A 24,257-nucleotide genomic window follows, 5' to 3' on the forward strand; every position below is an offset into this window, starting at 1 on the left:
TAAATATTTAGTCCAGAACAGAGTATTCAGTTTTGAAGCTTAATATTTGGTTCCCCACTAAGTTTGTTTTCTAACTTTTAGAAAACAAGTTAATTTTATAAATATTTAGATGCAGTTCTGTGTTTTCTCTGTACCAGGGAGTTTTAAAAAGTTCATGTTTATTAAAGAATAAAAGCAGCTTTTATTATTTCACGTTTTTACAGTCAGCGTCATATTTAAAAAAAAGTTTCCTAATTATTTTGCAATGATCTTTTGTAGATTAAGAGCATTATTACCTTACAGTAGGACACGAGGAGCAAAGGAGATAGAAAAGAAAGAAGGAAGCATAATAGGAAGCAATTAACTGAAATAAGAGAGAAAGGACACAAGGAGCAAGAGGCGAGGAAGGAAAGATAAGAAAATAGAGGTAGGATACAAGGGTGGAAAAAATGGTTAGGGGACAGAAAATAAGAGGAAAGGACACAAGGAGTGAAGGAGGTAAAGAGAAAAGCAAAGTTTATAAGGAAGGAATTAAGTTAGGAAAGAGCGGAAGGATACAAGGAGCAGCAGGCAAGGAAGGATGAGCAAGAAATAAAAGACTAATTTACTAATTCAGAAACCCAGAAAACAAAAATCATTTGAAAACTTTCCTGTTTTCATTTTTTGTGACAGAATCTGTGCAGAAAATTAAACCTTAAATCCTGAAATTAATTTTTAAAAAATCCAAGTGATTCTGATCAATAAATCAGTTTATTACAACATGACAGTTGCAGGGAGCGCTGTCGTACTGTCACACACTCTCACAAATCTGTCTGTAAACACAGAATATTTCAACATCTGAGACAGAAAGAAGTTTCCTCTGATGATAAAACACATCAAACGTAAAGTCCTACAGTGAGTCCTAAAGCGACCTCTCTTCTTCGCTCCACAGCTGTCAGTCTCTGTTCCCTCAGCCAATAGCACAGCCTGCAGTCGCTGTGGGTTCAGGGGGGGTCGGCTTAAACTGCATGAGATGTGATCGAGGGAAGGAGTCACATTTCAGAGAAAACATGAAATTATGCACAGATCAGGTAGAGATTTAGGGCTGAACTTTGTCTGGAGACAAAGAGAAACAGTTAAACTCACAGCTGGGAGAGGAACGGAGTGAACACACCTCTACAAGCTGCAGCAGGTAACTCAAGATTTCAACAAAATCTTTCACGTGCGGATACAAGAACCTAAACTGGCACAGATAATCCCAGCGGATTAATTCTTGGAGAAACGATAAACTATAGCCACCGAAAAATTAAAGATGGCTGCCACTTTCCAAGATGGTTAAGGAGAATTTGCACATATCTAAAAATGGCAGCCATCTTGAAAAATGTAGTATGGTCATCATGGAAAATTAATTTTTGCACTAAATTTGCAAATATTTAACACATTAGTCACTGAAAAATTCAAGCCGTTCATCAAGCAAAATTAGTTTTTGTACTAAAATTGCAAATATTTAACAGCCATTGTGGAAAATTCAAGATGGCTGTAATTTTTCAAAAATGTTTGCATTAAATCTGTAATAATCCATCCATTTGTCATTAAAAAAATTAAGATGGCTGCAATTTTTCAAGATGGTTGTCAAGTTTTCCCTGCCATTTTCCAGTCATTTTGAACAATTTTATATGGCTGCTGTTTTTTTAAGATAGTTATCAAGAAAAATTTATTTTTGCTCTAAATTTGCAAATATTACATAATGGTAGACATCTTGATAGTTCAAGATGGCTGCCATTTTTCTGCTGCAAGCAAATTTTAATGCTTGTATCCACATTTGAAGGATTTTTACAGTGACGTGCAGCTATGGAGCTGCAGCTGAACGCTTAGTGTTTCTGTGGGTGGGTGAGTGTGTGTCTATCTGTAGGCCCTGTTGTGCCGCGGATACGGCGACATGATTGCGTCCACGCTACCTTCGCTGTCCGAGCTGCTGTCGGAGTCGCTGCTGCCAGAGTACGCGCACAGCCCCGGTAAGACGCCGACGCACACGGCCGCCGGCGGCAGGTGCAGCATGCCGTGGGCGGCCGACGCCGGCGTCTTTGCTGTGAGGCCGGGGACGGCTCGGCGGTCCTCAACTTCCCTGCTTCCTCCGTCCTGCTCTGGACAGGAAAACATTCACAATCAGCACCGCCGTTTACTTCAAGAAGATCAAGAGAAACTGAGAAAGTGTGAAGAAAAAGTTTGATTTAGACACAAAATATCCACAATGTTTTGGTGAAAACGACACGCTCCTTCCTTCATCTGAGGTTTTTGGAGAACATTTGACCGTTTTTACAAGAGAACGATACGTAAACTAGTCTCCTTCCTTTCTCAGATCATCCTTCCTACTTCAAATCTGAGTCTTTTCTTCCGAATGGTTTCTTCTTCTGGATTATTGCTGCTAAAAACCAAAACATTTACTTTTCTGGTTCAGACCGATGCCCACCTGCGAGTCTGTCTCCAATACCTCTCGTTTTCTCCACCCTCGGCTTCTTGCCGCCGTCTGACGACTGCGAGGAGCTGAGAGGAAGAGAAGAGGCTTCAGAAACGGTTTCCATGGCTTCCAGAAAAACACAAATCGCAAAAACATAGAGTAAAACAATTTTAAAGAACGTAAAGAAAACCCACAGTTTGACGCCATTTTGGGGGAAGAAATAAATAAAAAAGGAGAGAGAAGATGGAAGCCTCCCAACCCCAAGGAAAACTCTACGACTGATTTATCATGGAAAGTTATGGAAAATCCTGTTCAAATTATCTTTACTTTCCTGGAATTTGAATTGCAAAAATTTTAGAAAATTGAAATCTGGTTTATTCTCAAATAAAAATGTAAACTAGTGTAAATCCAGTTTCCTTTTTCCCCTCATTCGTTCATTTATCTTTAGAAATCCTGACCATTCATCTGTTAAAATAAGAAGAAACTAATATCAAGAACAAATATTGTTTCCACTCTCAGTTTTCCATTTTCCAAGAGTAATTTCCATGTTTCAGAAAACTTCGTACCTGCGTCTCTTCACAGCTCCTACTAATAAATGAGCCTGAGACAGGTGGCTGGTCTTTGGCTCCGCCCCCGACTGTTTAGGCCCCGCCTTCTTTTCTGACTCTCTCCGACTCTCCGCAGATGCTGAAGCTTGCTTGACCAGAGCGCTGTAACGGTGGAGAGTTAGGGAGATCAAACACGGATAGATCAAATTTATTTCAAATACGTTTGAAATTCCAGGTTAAACTTTTTCCTTCCACTCAACTTTCTGTGAATATTCCTGGATAGAGAGCTCTGTAAGCAGGCTTTTTTAGTAATGACCTGTTGTGGCTTCTTCAGCAGACGGCTGACCAAGATTGGGAACATTTAAAGCTGCAGGAAACATTGAATTAAAGACGCTCGAGGTCCACACATTTAACTTTTCCTCAATATTAAATTTTTTAAGGCAGAATTTTAGCTGTTCGTTATCCTTAACCTACAAAAATTAAAAAGTTTAAAAAAATAATAATAAAGGCTGGAAATATCTAAATTTAGATGATGGATATAGATTATATATGAATACTTACTGACCTGAAAAAAATCAGTTTTTTATAATATTCTAATATTTTGAGATAAAGGTTTATGACAGTAAAAGTCAGAATTTTACGACAAAAAAGTTGTATTAGAACTAAGTAATAAAACTACAAGAAAAACGTCACAATGAAAGAGAATAAAGTTGTTAAAATACGAGAGTGTCGTGATAATAGAAGTAAAAATTTGTAATTATACTAAAATAAAGTCGTAATATGAGAATAATCATCAAAGTACGAGAAAAAAGTCACAAAAACACCAGATTGCTACAATATTAAAAATAACATCAGTTTTACGAGGATAAGGTTGAAAAAATCTGAGAATAAATCGTGATAATTTGAGAATGTCGTAATTATACGATATAAAATGTTGCATTATGAGAATAGAAAGAGGATTGTTGAACATTTTGAGAAATTATACTTTTGATATTGGTTTTATAAATATAAATACTTATTTCTAACACATCAGTATCAAATTTCTGTCAGTAGCAAGACTTCTTGCAAACAACTGAGTCTATTTTAACATTCTTCTGCAACTTTAAAACCACAAAATGCTGAATAATAACATTAACAATAATAAGAAAGAGTTAAATCTGTGAAGGATATTCGGTATTCCAAGAGCTCCTGCTTCTCCTCATCTCTGCGTTGCTTCTCCACCAGGACCTGCTGCCGGGAAACCTCGTCCAGGAAACTGGTCTCGTCCTCGTCCAGTCCCCTCACCATGTTTCCTGTCAGCGTACGGCAAGACAGAAACGGCATTAATCTGAGACATCCAAAGAGGAACAGTGACCTCTGTCTAATGCAGGGGTGTCCAAACTTTTTGCAAAGGGGGCCAGATTTGGTGTGTTAAAAATATAGGGGGGCCAACCTTGGCGGACGTTCTTTACATATAACACCAATTAATTTAAATACATTTCAGCGAGCTGTTGTGTGTTTCACATTTGCTTTTTTATTTTAATTTCAGCCATCTTAAGCATATGTTTTGGTTCATTTGAAACATACATATCAAAATTCAATTGACATTGAAAATTGAAATTAAATATTCATTTAACTTCACTTTTTTAACACTAACTTTTTTGTAATAGTTGAAGAGAAGTAATTGTACTCTTGGGTGCAAATTACATTTGAAACATTAAAAAAAATCTCAAAATGGGAGTTTAATATTTACAGAATTTTTAAACACAATAACAGAGAAATTGTCATATCAACAAGTGCAGGGCTCATTTAAAAATATGACAGTAACTATAAATGTTGATTAGCACACCTCTCTCTCACTTGGCGACCCGGGGACAGGACGCTGCGCACTAGTGAAACGGTGAAAGGTTTGCAATGCTTTGCGATCAGCGCTGCTACCTCGTAACTAGCCTTTGTAGCATTCTCGTTTGACTCTCGAGCTTTTGTAAAATATTGCTGCTGTGAGATTAAGCTAGCTTCAAGGTGTTTCAGTTTCTTGCTGCGTTCATTACCTGTGATCTTGTCATATGCCTCAGCATGTTTAGTTTGATAATGTCGCTTCAAAACAGCCACTGTCTCTTTACAAATGAGGCAAACACAGTTGTTATGTATTTCAATGAAGAAATAGTCCAATTTCCACCCATCCTTGAACCGTCGGCCCTCGCTGTCAACTTTCCTCCTTTTGCTAATTGCCGCCATTTTAGAAAATTGGGGGGCCTCACATATTAATTTGCTGTTCCTATTTGAGCCTCTAGATGTCAGCACTTAGAACACGCAAGTAATGTATTACACGCGGGCCAGGCGTTGTTGATTCTATGACGGAGGCTGCGGGCCGGATGAAAATTGACCACGAGCCGCATTTGGACCCCGGGCCGGACTTTGGACATGTCTGGTCTAATGGGTTCGTTCATTTTTCCAACAGTGAAAATCAAACATTTTTCAGGCATTTTCAAATCAAGTTTTCTAACACTTAATTTGCAGAAACATTTATTTAACAAAAAAAAAATCCTCCAATTTCAACAATGTTGTTTAATACTATATAAATGTCAACCTTTATTTTAATTACACACATTAATCAATAATTGATCATACATAGTGATAATAAATATTTACAACATTGAGACAATCCAAATATCTGTTAAGGCAGTCATCCCCAATCTCCGGGCCGACCAGTACCGGGCCCACCGGTACCGGGCCGTGGACCAATTGGTTCTGGGCCACGCAAGAAATAATTAAACCATCTATGTTTAGGCATCATGTGCATAACCAACACTTCGTGTCATTGTCTCTCATCACTCCCAGCTGAGAGAAACAAGCTTAGTCAGATGATTAGTCATTATCTGACTGATCTGACTAATTTTTGTGTGTGAAAGTTTTCACAAAAGTAAAATGTTCGTTTTTGTGGCGCATCTGTATCTTATTTTGAAGGGACCAGAGTCGAGAGCATGTGATCAGATGTTACTAATGGCGAAAAAGACGAAGGAGTTGACAGGAACTGGTAGGAGGATAATGGCTCATTTTCAGCAGGTGATTTAACTTCATATTATTACTCATAAATTGTATGAATAGGATGGCCAAAGTCATAAAGTTAATCAAATTTATCAAAATGGGTAACATTTTATAGCAATAATTAGTTATAAACACTCAGAAATGGCAGGCAAGATGGCCGCCATCCTGAAATTAAAGTAAGAAATAAACAAAATGAGCAGTGACATATTTTCATGCTTTCATTCACACCTTCAGGAATTTTGGGAGTATAATGGGAACAAAAGAACCTACTGAACTTGAACTGCTCCTCAAATTCCTGCTGTTTCTTCTCCTTTTGCTCCTGCAGCCGGTCATACAGGCAGCGGGGGTCGTACTCCTCCTCCGGGACCTCTGGTGAACACATAGACACAAACGTGTTTTAAAAATGGGCCGGAGTCGGCCCGATCCGGGTCTTCTGGATGCACCGCTCCCACCCTCTGGGTCGTCGGGCTTTCGGACTTTCTCCCATTCCTCCTGCCTCTTCTTCCTCCTCTCGTCGAGCTCCGATTCAGACACGAACTTCCTGCTGAGGTCGACGCCCGTCGCTTCTCCCCCGGCCATCGGAGCGACCCTAAAGACAACGGGACACGTTTAGCTGGGAGTACGGAGTTTTAAGGGAAATTAATAAAAATAAAAAATAAAATAAAAAAAAGAAACAATGTTACCATGTAAACATAATGGATATTAAGAGTGATTAAAAATATAATCAAAATGATATTTTTTTATTTTTTTACCTTAAATTGTTCTGTATGATATATAACTATTTTACAAACATATTCTTTCTGGTCAAATTAAGGTTATAGAAAGGAAAATAAAATAATTGAAAATGTATTTTTTCTGCACTTTAAAGTAGCACCAATCATCCTGACAGTAAATCAGTTTATTTTTGCCACAGTCTGCTACCATGAGCAGCAGCAGCTCCAATCTTGCTAAACCGTTCTCTCAAAAACAGACTTCTATCTGCTGCTGAATATTGACAACCACAACCTACCCAAAATAATCCTTCATTATACATTTCTTTCTTCTTCTGTTGACATAGCCATGCAAGACTGAATAAACCATATTTCTACATAACCAGAGGAAGGCCTGGACTTCTTTAAGAGTAATAAATAACTATTGAAATAACAAAATATCTGCATTTTAGTTTCAAGGAAGAATATTCTTTGTTGATTTATACATTATTTCTGGTATTTTTCATATATGCACAAGCGTTTTAAAGAATTAAATACTATGTTTATTAACTGGTTCATATGCTACTTAATTTCTCTTTTGTAACCTAACCACTCCGTCAATATTTGTTTTTTTCACATTACATATTTCTGAATAATATGGCAGACAGGAGTATATACACCATACAAACTATTTATATTCGTTAAATATTTTTATCTTAAGCAATAGTTCAAAGGATTTTACTATAATGTCTTCCATACTCAACATGAGGCTTCGAAGTCTATTGTCTAAACTTATACATAAAATTTTCTTATAAATTCTTTCGATTTCAACTCTATTAATATGACTTTAAATTACTGAGGATTTTTCACTAAATACAACAAGTATTACAAGTTTATTAACAAATGATTGTGGGAAATAATAGGTAGAGATGTCTACTCAATAATTCAGGGAAATACTAAAGAAGTATTTTAAAATTTACCCATTTCTGTGATCAGTTATGCACGTTTTCATTTAAATTGCAGACAAAACCATCCTTATTTTTGACACAACTCCTCTGTGAATATGGGCTTTGCCTGTTCTTGACCGCCAGTGTTTAAACTACTCAAGTAAATGTTATTAAATGAAAGTATGCCACTTCGATTAAAGCTTTCAGAGGAATATGTGTTAACGTGGCGTCTGTCAGGGTGTGTAAAGATAATCTGTATTCAGTTCAGGTGCAGCGAGACGCAAGCTAATGTTAGCTCCGTTAGCTTCTTGTCGCTATCAGCGACTCAAAATCTGCAGTACGTCTGACTTTCAGAAACTAAACACACACAACCTCTTAGTAATTATTCACCAGGTTCACATTAGCTGAAATAATTGTTTAATCTACAAAACTTACCGAGTTTACGGCTAGCGGGTAACAACCTACTCTTATTTATCACCACCTGGTGTTACGCTGAAAACAGTCCGACAACCAACTCATTAGTTCCGACGTAAACTGTAATTTTACATTCTGGCCAACCACCAGTAACGGTTGCCGTCAAAAATAGACAAGTACGCATTTGTTAAAAACATGTTTTAGTTTCTTCTCGTGTTTCAAATTATACAAATAAAGTTACAGGCCGAGACAACCGAAATGAAGTCAAAAATTTTCACATATTTTCAGACAGGCGACTCATTCGGATACAATTCTACGCCCATGACAGTAGGAGGCGCTGTTTCTTTCTAAACCACTAATATGTCCACATATTTCTGACGCCACAGAACAAAAATAGATGAGCAACGTAAACAAAAAATAAACACACACACATATATATATATATATATATATATATATATTATATATATATATATATATATATATATATATATATATATATATATATATATATATATATATATATATATATATATATATATAGAGAGAGAGAGAGAGAGAGAGAGAGAGAGAGAGAGAGAGAGAAGAGAGAGAGAGAGAGAGAGAGAGAGAGAGAGAGGATAATAAGTATGAAATAATTTTTAATCCAGATGAATCCAAAGTTGAAAGAAACGTGTGTGTGTGTGTGTGTGTGTGTGTGTGTGTGTGTGTGTGAGTGTGTCTGTGTCTGTGTGTGTGTGTATGTTTGTGTGTGTGTGCGTTTTTGTGTATTGTGTCTTGTGACAACAATAAATGTGAACTTTTTCACTCCTTTTCTGTGAACCAAATGATTAATATTTAGAAAAATACTCCCTCTCCACATACATATTTATTTCTTGTAACTTAGATGAGTGTAAAACCTGGAACTCAGCATCTAAGAAAAGTTAAATATTACATAAGATAAATAAAATTAGATTTTAAATGGAAATGTCAAGTTTCTGAAAAGCATGTTTATTTCTATGAATATACTTTTATTATTTTCATCACTGTTATTCTTCTATGATTTCTATAACTTATGACATGGAGAAAATGTCTTGAATGAAAAAAATCTGACAGTCCAACTAGTAATTTCTTTTATTAATATTAAGGAATTATTGACCTAAAACAAGCTCCTGCATCTTGCTGAAAATTAACTTGGGATCTAGTTTCGTCTTATTTCAAGTGTACAATGATAATTGAACTAGAAACTAGACCAATATGGTAATATTTCGTGTTTTTCAGTGTATAAATTTATAGATTTAACATATAAAGATGTTCAAATTGAATGTTTAACATTTATTGCTAAAGCTAATTTGTCTGGCTGATTATTTTACTTATGTTAATTAATCTGGTTTTTTTCACTCAATACTAAGAAATTATTGATTTCAAACAAGCTCCTAAATTTGACTGAAATTTTATTCGTTAGTTCTGTTTTATTTCAAGAGTACGAACAAAAATACTTGTAAAATTTTTTGTTAAATGACTTTCATTTTATGTTTTTCTAGATGTATCTATATATTTGTATGTGTGGAAAAACTGGGAACAATCAAATAATTCAGACACAGGCTGCTTTGTTTTTGATATAAGGTTCAACATTTTATTTATTTGTTGTTTCATTCTGCTTCAACAAAGCTGAACTGTGAAGTCCCACTGGGACAAAACATCTACAGTAAAAAACCACCAGTCTCATGATGAAAATCAATGCAAACACATAATATAAATAATTCCAACAAATATCATTATGACATAATAAAAGTACACAATAGCTTTTTTTTGATGAAACATCATCAGTTGTAGAATCAGGTATTTAATACCCTCCATTAGCTGCACTATGCAGAGCTTCACACTAGTTTTAAGAGAGACCAATCCATCATAGCTTGGATAAATAAATAGATAATAAATATGTCCTCAGAACCTCGTAGAGGTGATGCCGCCATGAACTCCAGGGGTTGCTGGGATTGGAGTTCAGCCCGACACTTCCGGCCTGACGCAGGTGCATCCCACGTTCACCTCCCGTGTCTCCGGCTTCAGCCTGTACCCGCCTTCCTGGCATTTTATCCTCTTTATGAACACCCTGGAGGCGGTGACGTTAACTGAGTTGTAGTCTTCGTTGTCTATCACCTCGCCGTTTCTGGACATGATGCAGCCCTTGCAAAGGCACACAGCCTGGGTGTACGCTTGGGGGTAGTAGTCAGGGTCTTCTACTATTCTGTGGATGAAGGAAGACGACTCAGTGAGGCTTAAATACAAACTTTAAAGGGTGAACTTGACTTTTATCTCATTCTTAACACTACTATTAATGCAGGATTTAACTTTTATGAAGAATCTGTTCTTTACAACTTTGCTGTCGGTTAAATTTGTTGATGCTTATTATCAAGGTACTGCAAACATAAGGTGTTAATATAGCATAACAATACACTGTGCTTTAAAACACAGTGTATTGTGTTTTAAAGCACAATACACTGCAAAACCACAACATCTGGCTCGCAAATAACTTTTCATTGGGAGCCAAGCATGAAAGCAACAATTTTACTCCAGTTAGTAATGTAAAGAAAAAACATTTTAAAAAGTGCAGGTATTAGGGGGCATTAGGGAAAGATTCACCATGGACATTGTTAAAGCAAAGAACACCCCTGAAGAATAAAACAGCCAGTTAAAGTTAAACCTGAACTCTGAATCCTCAGCAATGATGAGAAGCACATTTATCTGATATATAGAAACAACAAAGTTGGACAGTTGGTCTTTTTTGTTGTTCCTTTAAGATATAAGGGATCAATTGATTTGATTCCACATGCATAAATTCATGCAATAAATTCTTAGCTTTAATCGCCTCTGCATATCTAATATTTTTCTGAAACTTCACTTTGACTGTCCAATCCGATATGACCATTATTATTATTATTATTATTATTATTATTATTATTATTATTATTATTATTATTAGCTGCAATTACACAAAAAGGAAATTTAACTTATTTTAATCTGAGGGGCATAAAGAAAAGAAAAGAGAATAAACTGGCACAAATAGAGACTTTAAAGATTGTATTAGCGTGGAAGTGGGAAATTTTCTGATTTGAAGTCTAACTGGGAAATCATCTGGAGTTTCCATCAGTCTGTCAACATGCAGGTTGGATTTTCTTTTCTCTATTTTATCTCAATCAGCTTCTGTTTTGTTTCCTTCACAGTTACAATAAATAAGTAAGAATAAAAAAGAAGAATATTTTGCGTTTTGAATTAAAGCCTCTACTCACATGTATGTCCAGGGAGACAGGGAGCGATTCTCCTTGGACCCAGATGCGCCCAGCCTGAAAAGGTCCAACGGGCATTCAGAGGAAGAGTTCCTAGTGGGTATAGAGTCTGGAGGGGGTGTCGGGTTCGGGGAATGTAGAAACTTCTTCATCATCTTCAGCGCCTTCTTGTCCAGATCGGCACCATCATAGCAATAATCCATCCTCACGGACACGACGCTCAGCGCCAGGATGAAGATCTGTAAAGAGGAGAGGGAGGGTGAGAATGATGAGGATAGAGGAGGAGGAGGATGGAGGAGGATGAGGATGGAGGAGGATGAGGATGGCGGAGGATGAAGGAGAAGGAGAGTGTGAGAGATTCCCATCACTCACCTGAGCTAGTTCCATGTTCTTTTGCAGACTTTTACTCCAGCAGATGGTTTAATCTCTGTGATAAATCCTGGCTGTAATTTGCGCTTGGGCATTCGGACTTTAAATCTGTCCTCGTTCCGTCGCGCTCCGCCTCGCTTGCACCTGATTGGACGGGAGGAGGGAAAAACGGAGGGGAAACACCGGCGGTATGAGGAAATGGAAACGCTCCCAGACTTCCTCTTTCCCAAATGAACCAAGAGAGAGAGAGAAAGAGAGAGAGAAAGAGAGAGAGAGAGAGACGCACAATTACAAGTATGATTAACAAAAACAAGCCGGTCCAGGTAACCGGAAGTGGCCAGATTGGCGATGATCTCACCTGCTGCAGCAGCTGCTTTTAAAACTAGTCAAATATGACTGCAAATGCAGAAAATGATAATGATAAAAATCAAATGAAGATAAATTAGCAATGCCAATGTATAAAATCTTACCAAGTGTGTTTGGTTTAGTCAGTGCAAATATCTTCGTAAACTTGAAATAAGACTAAACTAACTTACAGGAAACTTTTCAGGACAAGAAAGCAGCTTAATGTTGATGGAAAATTACTAGTTCCACTGGCACATCCCATTCACAGTGACTTATCTCCAACATTTCATCATGAATCACATGTTGTAGTGCAAACCAGCATTTTATCTGGTCTTAAAATTACTTTAGAAGACAGTTAGTTTTTTTTTTTTGTCTCTTCAGTCTTTCCTGACAGGTTCTGATGAACTGATCACAGTTGATGAGCTGAGAAACATCTGACTGAGATGAAAGCATGGAAAAATGTCCAGTATGAATAGAAGTAAATATATTAAGTTTCTGCTTTAAAAAATATTTTTATTATTAGTCTAAATTTACTTTTCACCTTTTACAAAAAAGAAAAACTTAACTTTGTCTTTTTGTTAGATTTTAGCCTTAAAAATAAAAAACTAACAGAACTAAATATGTGCATTTAAATAGATTACTGATATTTGTGGCACATGAGTTGCACTTTTTAAATGGGAAATTGGCCCCTAATGAGATTCTGTTTGGGACCTCAGATCATTTTGGATTAAATAATCTTAATTTCCACTTTCTCTCCATGTTATCTCACACTGTGAGATAACATGGAGTGTGGCGTTGTACTGTCTCTTTAAAATCTTTTCTTGTCCAAACGAGATATAATTGATATTTTTAGTCGAAACAGGAAGAGATAGTTTATGTTCCCCATTTTATTGAACAAATCTTCCCTGACTCTGTAAGGTAACCAGATCCGCCATGCTGTTTGGACAGAACATGGAAAAAAAGCGGAAAATTATGTAAATTTATTGTTTTCAGGAAATAACCCTGAAATAAATAGCACAAAAATAGAGACTTCTATGTTGTGCTGTATTTCGATTAGTTTAATTTCTTAGGTTTTTGTGAAGTACTTTTATGTGAGTGAATTCTCTTACAAAGAAGAAACCAGGGCAACGCGGATAAAGGCTGAAGTTCATTGAAATGAGCAGCAGGGGGCGCTGATGAGACCAACTAAGAAGTTGCGAACTCAAACAGAACATATTTAAATATTTTTGAAGCTAAAGTTTTTGAGTTAAAGTTTTTGAGCCGGAAAGTTTTCCTCGTGTGAAAAGTCGAACATTTTCTCCAGTTCCAGTTTTTATTTCGTCTCTGTTTGGAGCCGCTTGCAGGATTTCCGACCTTTTCATGGCGATGATGATGATGATGACGACGATGATGAAATCCTTCAAACCTGACGTGCAGAAACGTAAAGTAGACGTATGAGATCCAAGCCTGGCTCAACCTGTTTAAGGTTTGATTTTATTTTTGTAGATGTTGTAGGGCAAAGGTCAGCAGAGCCGCACGTGCGAGATGCTGCCAGGACAAAACAATTAGTCTGGAAAGTTTTATTTAAGCTGTTGATCACTCAGGATGAGATCATAAGAAAACGCCTCTAAAACTTGAATTACAGCTCAGTTTTCTTCAGCTCCTCCTCTGGTGATGCAACGCTGCTCGTCCTAAAATAGCACCATAAATAATTTTAGTCTACAGCAGAAATTCCAGCATCTTGTTCAGAGCAGCTGCCAAGTAAATCACCAGACCAAATGCGAAGGTCATCCTTTCCCGAAGAGTCTTCATAGTCGCTTTGTTGAGTCTGCAACAATGCGCCGACACACCCAGGGTGATATCCTGTTTCAAAATCAATGCAGGAAATCTGACACTGAGTCACTATACCGAAAAGTTTGACAGGACAAAAATAAGAAAGAAAAAAGACAAAAATAAAGAAAACAGAACCAGACAATTATTGAGGGAATTCTGGAGCTTTTGAAGGGACTGAAGAGGGAAAGTTCACTTTTAAATGTGACGAGACAAAGAGAGAGCAAGTAGTAAAATTTCAACAATTTATTCCCAAACTTTTCCCAGAAAAAACATAAAATCCCACGACACTTGAATCAAGACAAAACAAGAAACTCAACAGCAAAATATAAGAGCTTATTTTAGGTTAAAACATTTACATTGATGAAAAAGTTATAATCTGCCAATTTCCTTCAGTGTTCTTAAGAAGTGTTTAACTGAAGAGTGTAAATGTTGCTTGTGAAGTCTTTTAGTTCATTATGTCTGAGGTTCATGCTCTTTTTTTGGTAGTTTTTATTTTATGTGCATTTAAGTGAATTTTATGGATGACATCCAGCTCAGGAGCCAAATTTATAAAAAACATACTTTCTAAAAATAAAATGACAGTATTTTATTTATTTTTGTTTTGTCTTTCATAGTAATTCGAACACATGCTCACTCTTCGCAGCAAGAAAGTTCAGTGGTTGAATTTTTAATATTCTCTAAAAACTATCGATGTGTGCAAATTCAATAATAATAACAAAATATTTCAATAAAATAAAGGTTGCATGGTGGGACCGTTGGTAGCACTGTTTTCCTGCCAACTTGTTCCCAAAGCTGCATGTTGTTCATTAAATGTAAATTCAACAATTATTGCAATATTTACAATAATGTTTGTCACACTTTTCACATCTGATCTTACAACATGAGAACATGTTCTGTATTTAAAAATCTCCCATTAGTTCAGGTTTATGTTTAATTTGAATTTTATCTGTGCTGTAATATTTTACAGTTGCTAATTTTGTTTTTAGACATTTTTATATTCAATGGAACTTTTTACTGCTGTGACAGGTGAATTTCCCCAGTGTGGGATTAATAGTTCTTCTCTTCCACATTTCCTTTCTCTACACATTATCGTTAACCCCAGCGCCTTTGTACTTGCGTGTTCGCAAATTCAGCTATTTCTTTAGTCTTCAATTTATTTGTGGGAAATTCACAGATTACTTGTGTTTTCGAAAAGCTAATCTTAAAAAAAATATGCGGAAAAAAAGGCGGCTTTGGAAGCTAGGACAGCTAGCTACAGTGCTGCTCGACACGCTATTGGCTGGGGGTCATTTTCCTTCGCGCTCATTGGCTGGACGTCCAAACGCGTAAACTTGGAATGCCGTTGATGTTACCGTTAGCACAGAAGCTAACGGATATTTCGGCATGTTTGGTTTTTAAACTACGAAAATAGGGAAGGTATAAGTCTAAAAGACTCGCGAATTGAAGCTCCACAATATTAAATGCGGCTCAACCTGATAAATGTTATCATTCATATGTTTTGTTATTATCATTCATATCTGCTTCAGAAAGTTTTGTCTGTCTCTTCTGTTTCAAGAATGACAGCAAAAATAAATATCCAGGTGATTTTAATTAAACTCTTTGACTTGATTAGATTAGGTTGTGAATGCATTGTTTGTCTTGTGATGGATGGCATGACATGTTCAGGCTCCTCCCCCAACAACTGCTGGTGAAATACGCAGAAATTTGATGCCAAAATTAAAATTCAAAGAAAGAAGAAACTGAAAGTGTAGTGTAGAAGTAACATAAAAAAAACCTCAAACAGCACGAGATCATCAAGAAGCTTCTGCTTTTCTCCCATCAGGTGATGGAGGGAAAAACTGCAATCATCAAACAACAACAATGTGTCAGCAGTTCTGCAACAAAAACTGGTTATCACAAACCAACAGGCATTTTTTGATGGCTACTTTTTACTTTTACTTCAGTAAAAATATGTGTAAGTAGCGCTACTCTTACTTGAGCAGCACTCGGCAATATCTTTGAAGAAACATATTCCAAAAACATCATATTTTTCTGTGAAATAAACACAATTAAAATGTCCGTAAACAAATTGCTGAATCAGTGAGCAGACGTTCTTTCTCCATGGTTTTCTGCGTTGTTTCTGGATGAGTTGGATCCTCTTTCAGGACAATGAGCGTCTTGTTTTTCCACGGCTGTAAATCAGAAACAGGGCTACTAACCTCAGACCGGCAGAACCTGGTGGATTCCACGGTTCCTCAATCCTTCCTCACTTTCTCGCCGTTGCTTTCACCTTTCCAGCACAACATTCCTTTTCTCCAGCATCAGACTGTTGGTTAAAAATCAATGCATCTGTCATTGTGTCGTTGGTTATCCTTTAACTAGACCGATAAAATGTAATAGCCTGTTTGATCGAGGTTTTTTCCCTCGTTTTGCAGAACTTTGGGGTTTTTTCTCCTCTGATTTCAGCTCTAAAACCCGGACAGCACTCATCGGTGATATATAATGGCCATAAAAAGTGTTTTATTGGGTTTTCAAATCAGGCATGATGAATAAAACTTGGCTTCTTTGACAAAAAGAAAACTTAAATGCATATTGAGAACTGATTTCTGCCAAAAAGAAAGACACTCAAGTAAAAATATGTGACATTTCATTAGAAATTGAATAAATATTCTCACCGTTCAAGTCAATATTTAGTAAATGCACCTTTGGTTTTCCAGCCAGGATCCTGCAGTTTCCTTCCTTTCTTCCTGCGACACTGTTCCAATTTGATAGGAAACAGTTGTGAACAGGTCTGGGCTTTGACTAGGCCACTCCAGAACCTCCACTTGTTGACTTAATACCATCTCTGTGTAGCTTTAGTTCGTTGTTTTGCTGGAAAATAAATGTCCCCTAAGGTCAAAGTTATCTTGCAGATGGAAATAATTCATTAATTTTGCTCCATTCATTTTACCTTCCAGCCCACAGGATGATGCTGCCTCCACTATGGAGATGGTCTGTTTGTGGAGATGTGTAGTTCAATGGAACAACACAAAATCTCTCCAAATATTTTCAGTAATTTCTGGTGAAAATCTTAATACGCTTAAAATAAGAAAAAAAATTACTTAAAAGTAACTGTTCAGAAAGATGTACAGGCTTGGTTTACGTAAATAATTATTGAATGTTGATCAAAAATAATAGTTTCACCGGCAGATTATTTCACTTATTACATAAAAAAAAACAGGAAGAAAACCTCAGCAGAGCGAGAGCCTGACTCAGTGTGACAGTGACTCGTTTTTGGCAACTTTACACCATAAAAACACAAAATGGTGGTAAATACTAATGCTGTTAGTAAGTATTTTTGTCTAGTTCCTAATGCAAATATTTTTGTGCACTTACAAAACCAACAAAGCTAACTTAAAAGTAACTTTTACAGCAAGTTACAGGAGTTTTTGCAAGTGAGAAATTCATAAATATAGAAGTACCAGCTTCACAGGCAAATTATTTCACTTAAAAAAAGAAAAAATGTTTTATTATAAGTGAAAAGAATCAGCTAGTCGAATTAGTAGTTCTTCATCAATATTAAGAAATTATTACCTTAAAACAAGCTCCTGTTTCTTATTGAAAAATCACTTAAATTTACATTTACTTTTTAAAGTACTTTTTACACTTGCACTAGAAACTACAAAAAATACTTGGTAAGATTTTGTGTTTTTGCAGTGTATCCCGAGTTTGTTTCTGCATAAAATGTTATTCAACTACATCAATGAATTAAACAAGCAATATTTGAACGAAACCAACATTAGCGTAGCATTTGCCTTAATTTTTTTACAATTATTTGACTCTTTTGGCCAATTATTTACCACCTGGTTGGTCTATAAAATGTTCTGAGTTGATTTCCAGCAACAACAAAATAAATTCTTTTAAAACCTTTGTTGAGTTTAGACCAAGTTTATGAATAAGTAGTTGCTGAGTATGTAACTTTCTATGAAATAAAAATAAAAGAAAAATATAAAAATAATAACAAGAGAAACTCTTTGTTTTTGTACATTTTCCATTTAAGATATAAAAATCTTCTAAAACAATTACAAAAAGGTGCCTGCATCAACTCCAAATGCAGGAGGGACCAATTTGTACCATCCTTCAACTGCAGTCAGGGCCACACAAACTTATTCCAAGGGCCACCTGTGGCCCCTGAACCACACTTTGGACACCAGTGTTCTACATAATGTTATCAGTGAAGCATTTGCGACAGAATGTGAGCACATCTGCGTGTGAAACAGTTATTGAAGTGCCAAAAGCTGCAGAAAGCACGTGTGCAATCGTAAACGACCCGACTGCATTCCAGAAAACTGTTCATGCGACTCCCACTGAGCTTCGCGCCGCACATCGCAGCTTTGTTTCCAAATCAGAAGCCAAGCTGATTCTGTTTTTGTTTCAGGATCAGAAGCACGATCCCCGATCCAGTTACGGAGCGAGACAGTCAGGTGGCATTCAGTCGATACGGCGCTTCATCCATCATGTAAGAGGAATGTCCTCTTATCAGCAGGAGTGTTCTGGGGCATTCAGGTGAATCCCTTCACAGGTATTCACCAGAAATCATAAAAAAAAGTTTCTGCACACGTTTAGATGTTTGTCTTTGGTTTTATGGGAAACTAAATCAGAACCAAAACTTAAAAAAAAACAAAAAACTTTAGAACAGGCACCACCATTCCACTCAGTCCCTCCAGACTAGCAGCAGCAGCAGCAGTTACCAAACATCCTGAGCTCCAACCCCGAAAAAACACAAAATATTACCATTTATTTTTGTTCAGAGCCATCTTGACTTTCAATTCAACTCTACATGGAATTTTAAAAAATGAAGTTTTCTTGCATGTTATAAGTAAAAAAATCGGGCAGTGAAACTAGCACTTTTATTTATCATCAATATTAAAAAATTATTGACTTAAAACAAGATTCTACATCTAACTGAAATTTAATTGAAAGTTAGTTTGGCCTCATTTTTCAAGTGTTCTAAGATATTTACAGGAGAAACTAGACAAAAATACTTAAGATTTAGCATCTTTATAAAAATGGCATCCTAGAGGAGCATTGTTGTTACAATGGGATGAAGGAGGAGTTTGAGAAAAGGCAGGAGTTTCTTAAAGAGACAGAGGCCAATTTCAGATCATCAGATGCAAAGTCAAATTTCTTTTAAGGTGTTTGTGATTCAGAAAATATTTTTATAACCACTGAAGGTGACATATTTACTTAATCATGTTATAAAGTTACACTATGTGCCTGGAAAGTACATAATCCCACCCCTTTAAGCAAAGTAGTTTGACATGAAAGTTATTAATAACTTTCTTTCTTTCTTTATCTCATTCTTTCTTCCTTTCTTTCTTTCTTTGTCTTTGCCTCATTGACAGGGAAACTTCCTGCTTCTATTTTTAGACTATAATGAACAGATCAACACAACTGCTTTCTCTTTTAGCCTGACTTGAATTTCAGCTCAGGGTCAAATTTAACTCTAATCTTGACATTAAAGTGAAGCTAATCCCCCAGTGAAAGCAAAGCCCCTAATTTAGAACGTTTCTCCCACAGTGGGTGGAGCCAAGAGACGTTTAGGGGCGTGACCAAATGGTGGGGATGAGCGAGGAAAAATATAACTCAAATTTACAGAAATATGTCAAAATTTGCATAAAAGTAAAACATTAAATAATTCACTTGGATGGTTTATCAGCAACAATGTTTCAGCTTTTGTTATTTTTGTCTTGCTTTGTGGTCCTCTGACCTTTGAACTCTCCCATGGAGGGAGATGAAGGTGGAACTCTTGGAAAGGGAAGGAGCTTTTTAAAGAGACAGAGACCAATTTGAAGGCAGCAAATTGTTTTTAAAGTGAAATATCTAAATATGTCAAAGTTATTGTTGATGTCTAAATATATCAAAATAAGTTCTGCCTTAAGAAGCAGGAGCTTCTTAAAGAGACAGAGGTCCAATTTCAGAACATCAGATGCAAAGTCAAAGTTCTGTTTGATATATAGCATTTTTCTCACAGCTGAAGTTCATATAAGTTACTTGGTTATAAAACAGCACAATGTGCCTGGAAAATACATTATTGTTAAGATTTGTTCAAGATTTGCTGCTTTTCCCAGCTTAATACTAGTTAACATCTGATGACATGTTTGCCATAATTTGGGAGATTTGGCAGGACTTGGTTTCGATTTGTTCGTCTTTGCATGGAATCGGCTGTTATTAGCTTACAACAGAACCTACTGTGGTTCAGGTTAGCTAGCTGTGTGTCGGGTTTGAACGTCTCTTAATACTACATCTCTAACCATGTGAGTTCAGCTCACCATCTTCAATAACTGAAAAGTCAACAGCTACAAATTTAAATAGTTTTTTGTTTCTGTTTTTGAAAGGAGTCAATGCTGAAGAATAAAATATGATTCTTCAGCTAAAGGACAAATCCCAGATAAAGATTGTGATTTTCTAGGACTTTACTTTCAGTTCTGCTCCACATGTTGCAGTGATGCAACAGCAGACTGAATCGGGAACACAGACTTGTTTACTACAGAGTGGCTCTGTTCTTCTTCTCTACGCTCTTTTCACCAATATTAGGAAGTAGTTAAAAAGTCCTAGTTCACTTGTAACAAGATATTTTTATTTTTCCTGTCAAGTTATGAATGAAAAAAAATCTGCCATTGGAACTCATGCTACTTTACGACAGAATGTAGAAAACTAAAATAAATAAAAAGGCAAGAATAAAGTCAGAATATTAGGAGAATAAAGTAAATATTATGACAGTAAAAGTGACAAGGATAACGTTTGAATATCACACCTCTATTTTCTTATTTGGCTTTATTCCTATACAAGTTTATTCCAGTTATCTTTTTTGTCTTAGTAAAACTACTCCATCATACTTTTTAACCAATATTAAGGATCTTTATAAAACTCAAAACAAGCTCTCATATCTTGCTAAAAAGTTACATGCGGGTTAATTGCCTTATTTCAAGTGTACTAAGATACTAAAAAGTGGAATAAAAATACTTTGTAAGATTTTGTGTTTGTTCTTCGTTTACCTCCATACCCAAAAATGATTTCCTCTGTTGCTGAAATGTGCTAAACTAATAAACTTTATTTGAACTTACTGTCAGCCCAGCGTTTCTGCAGCAGACTGAAGATGTTCCTCTTTACTGGAGTGTTTGGGGTCAATATTTTATCAAGATAATTTCCACTTCTGCAGAAGTATTTTGATGTGAAAAATGTTTCCCCTCCTTCCAAACTTCCTATTTCTTTACATGCTTGTGACACTTCTGTGTTTCAGAATATCAAACCAACTTAAAAGCTGAATATTAATTCAAATTCATTTATTTATTTTGCCACTCAGGCAGTTTCTTGTCTGGATTGCTATTATTGTAAACAATAGTATGTTTTTTTAATCTTCAAATTTAGTTTTTATGATGAGAAATTTTTGTTTTGTTTTGTTTTGTTTCTGTGTTTCATGTCATCCAACAAGAAAAACTTTCCTTGGAAAATTACTTTCCAGCACTTTAGCTGGAAAATATGGATAGTTTCCTGAATGCAAACACCTGAGAAGCAGAACAGAAAGTTAATGTAACGTGCATGTCCTGCAGACTTTTGGGTCATGTGACATTACCTCACTGTAAACAATGACATCACTCAGCCGTTGTAGTTCTAGCGTGGAAAAAAAAGAGGAAGTGATCAACCTCATTAATATTATTCATGAATTACGCAAACATTGTTCTCTTCAGTATCACAATAATTAAAACGAGGCAACAAATAAATTTTTAAATCTTTTCAGTCCACATAAAAGTCAACAATTTAAACTATTTAAAAAATGATTTTAACCAATACTGAAAAATATCTTAATGTACTGTACAGTACAAACACAGAAACACTGTGGACATCTAACGAGATGTTGGTACTTTCACTAGGACAAACAGCTACCAAGTTCTACCAATAAATTAAATCTCACAACTTCGCTTAATTAATGTAAATTGATGTTAATTAATATCACTGTTGCTTCTCAATCCTCAAAATGGCTGCAGTTACACCTGTTGCTTGTGTACTTTTTCCCTTCCACTCAATTTTTCTTTATTACTATTAAACCGATTTTATCTTCACATCTAATATTTAAAAAAACAACACTGAATTGTGTTGCTTTTGTTGCCTGTAATTATCAAAATGAACAGAAAAAAAAGATTTAGAAAAAAACTATTTCACTTTTTTAATTAAATCACTGAATCCTTTCTCTTTCAAACCTATTGAGGATCAGTAATTTACTTAAAGATGATTTTTAATCGGCGAGAAGCTGGTGAGTAAGACAGTCCCTGATTGTTAAGGTAACAAAAGTAGACCAAAATACCTGCGTTTTGATGTATGTAACAGCAGCTGGAGTCCAAAACTTTTCTGAATATTTCACAGCGTGTGTGACATCATCAGCAAGTTGAAGCTTCTGTGGGAAAATCAGCAAAAGAAATCATCAAACTTAAACTCCAGAAACTCCAGAAAACTGCAAAAGGTATTAAAAAGAAAATTTAAACAATCACAGTCCAACTTCCTTTGAACTGTTAAAACGGTATAATTTTATTTTACTGGTTTGGCCTAAATCATATTATTGCCTACAGAAAAAAACATGGGCTGATTTTATAAATACTATACTAAGTAAACACTATATAAACACTGACAAAGGTCATAGAACATGACAGAAAAACATATTTAGAAATGTTTTCATGGTTTGTCCAGCACAATCGAGATTATAATCAAACAGAAAATATTCTGAATAGTAATTCATTTTTGCTTCTGCGCCTGTATTTAACCTCCGACTTTCCGTCAGCAGGTAGTCACCGCAGCGCTGAGACATGTTCTGCATTTAGAGAGCTCTGTTTTAGCACAATAGTTGCCTTTTGTTTAGAGATTAAGAAGAAAATCAGCAGAAACCACAACCTGTTTACAAAAGTCATTATATGACAACTTTTCAGACCTTTGGGATGTTATAATAGTTTATTAGATATGCCAAGAAAATGCAGGGAATTTTCTTCACACCAAACTCAAAGGGGGGACTTTTCTGAGTACAGGGGAAGCAACTTTAATCTCAGCAAACAGCAACTGTACCACTATAAAAAGCTGCTTTTTATAACGCTTGAGTTCCTACAAGGTTCAGAGAAGTTTTTTCAATCAAATCGTGCAAATATTCCTCCTAACATTGTGTAGATTTAAGCAACAGTTCAAAACTGAGATTTATCTAACAATGTAAACCTGTTTTGATAAAGATAGAGTTAACAGTCTTATCTAAACAATGCGATTGTTGATAAATGAGGTGTCAGATATGCTTATCTAAAATAGAAAAGACTTTTAAAAGAATCATAAAGTGATTAAAAATAAATGTATTTTGATCTGGAATGGGAATTTATCACTATGAAAAAATTATTTTAAGAATTTTGATTTATTGTTGTTTTGATAAATTCTAATTAATAGTAATGAACACTAATAACTAATATTTTTGAACAATTAAAACAAATATAACAATAACAGACATTCTGCAGACAGCCACTTTTACACTTTTAATGCACAAAGTTTTCCATATACAGATATATGTGGAAAAAATCTATATAAATATCTATATTTAATTATTGAGCTGCTATTGCTCAAAATGAATTTATTCAAGTGGAAATAAGACTGTATTAATAAAGTCCTGCAAGAATTTTTATGGTTTTAGTATCTTTCAGTGGATTTACTGATCTGTTTCCTGCAAAAATCCAACTATTTTGTTGATTCCAGTAATCGATATCAATATAAATGTTATAGTTTATTATTGCGCATAGAAAGTGCAAAAATAAAGCATGAAATTTATTTTAAAAACAAGAATAAAACATGTTTGTGGCAACACGTGGTTTAAAAACAGTGTAGTCACCATTTCCTCCATTTAAGCTTCCATATGATCGTTTACTCAAACTGTTGAAACAAATGTATTTCTAACCACCAGTTTCCGTGATGGAAGGCAGGCTGCCATTACAGGCCACTACTTCCGCCGTCAGGTTTTATACTTCCGGGTAACTAATGACAGATTAACGGTAACGGGCGTCTTTACCGGTTCAAACATGACGTCGGGTTCAACTTTTGTTTGTTTTTCAGCAATAAAAAAAAAAAAAAAACAGCTAGTAAAACCCCCCCAAAACAAAACAAAACGTTTTCGCTATGAATTATGGGTAATGGCGTAGTCAGGGATTTAATGGCTAGCTTAGCATTAGCAGATTTATTGACCACCATATTTTGAGAGAAGTTTCCTTATGATGGAAAATTATTTTGACTGTTTTGGATCCCAAAGGATTATCAAATAAGTTTTATAATCAGAAATGTACATTTATTAATAAAATGCCATATTTTATTCATTTTATAAGTAAATTACCAACAAAAAGGCTGTCGGGGCAATTTTCATATGTCAATATTTGCATGTCTAAGTTACA

At 35.6% G+C, this 24,257-nt stretch overlaps 2 protein-coding genes across 3 annotated transcripts; both read right to left on the bottom strand.

The window, feature by feature from the left end:
* Window positions 1–707: 707 nt before the first annotated feature.
* Window positions 708–8,164, bottom strand: psme3ip1 (proteasome activator subunit 3 interacting protein 1). 2 transcript variants are annotated; one of them, XM_055042883.1, is made up of 8 exons: window positions 8,063–8,164; window positions 6,444–6,580; window positions 6,262–6,360; window positions 4,134–4,256; window positions 2,983–3,127; window positions 2,429–2,502; window positions 1,917–2,102; window positions 708–982 (listed from the first exon to the last, which is right to left on the bottom strand). In XM_055042883.1, the coding sequence occupies exons 2-8, from the start codon at window positions 6,568–6,570 to the stop codon at window positions 978–980; spliced, it is 759 nt and encodes a 252-aa protein (XP_054898858.1). In that variant the 5' UTR covers window positions 6,571–6,580; window positions 8,063–8,164; the 3' UTR covers window positions 708–977. The 2 variants fall into 2 exon arrangements, with proteins under 2 accessions (XP_054898858.1, XP_054898770.1); XM_055042795.1 differs by having other exon boundaries at window positions 708–2,102.
* A 1,586-nt stretch (window positions 8,165–9,750) lies between these two features.
* On the bottom strand, window positions 9,751–11,741 carry il17c (interleukin 17c). Its single transcript, XM_055042998.1, has 3 exons — window positions 11,680–11,741; window positions 11,311–11,546; window positions 9,751–10,268 (listed from the first exon to the last, which is right to left on the bottom strand). The coding sequence occupies exons 1-3, from the start codon at window positions 11,692–11,694 to the stop codon at window positions 10,025–10,027; spliced, it is 495 nt and encodes a 164-aa protein (XP_054898973.1). The 5' UTR covers window positions 11,695–11,741; the 3' UTR covers window positions 9,751–10,024.
* Between the last annotated feature and the right edge of the window lie 12,516 nt (window positions 11,742–24,257).

The sequence above is a fragment of the Poeciliopsis prolifica genome, unplaced genomic scaffold (assembly GCF_027474105.1).
Source record: "Poeciliopsis prolifica strain line A6 unplaced genomic scaffold, Auburn_PproV2 SCAFFOLD001, whole genome shotgun sequence".
Classification (NCBI taxonomy): domain Eukaryota; kingdom Metazoa; phylum Chordata; class Actinopteri; order Cyprinodontiformes; family Poeciliidae; genus Poeciliopsis; species Poeciliopsis prolifica.

Excerpts from the sequence above, each read along its gene's own strand:
- il17c (XM_055042998.1), bottom strand. Across the intron at positions 10,269-11,310 it reads CTGTCTCCCTGGACATACAT|AATAGTAGAAGACCCTGACT; the intron begins GTGAGTAGAGGC and ends CTTCATCCACAG.
- psme3ip1 (XM_055042795.1), bottom strand. The coding sequence starts at position 6,570 with ATGGCCGGGGGAGAAGCGACGGGCGTCGACCTCAGCAGGAAGTTCGTG. Across the intron at positions 6,361-6,443 it reads AAAGCCCGACGACCCAGAGG|AGGTCCCGGAGGAGGAGTAC; the intron begins GTGGGAGCGGTG and ends TGTGTTCACCAG. Across the intron at positions 2,503-2,982 it reads GGAGCTGTGAAGAGACGCAG|CTCCTCGCAGTCGTCAGACG; the intron begins GTACGAAGTTTT and ends TCTTCCTCTCAG.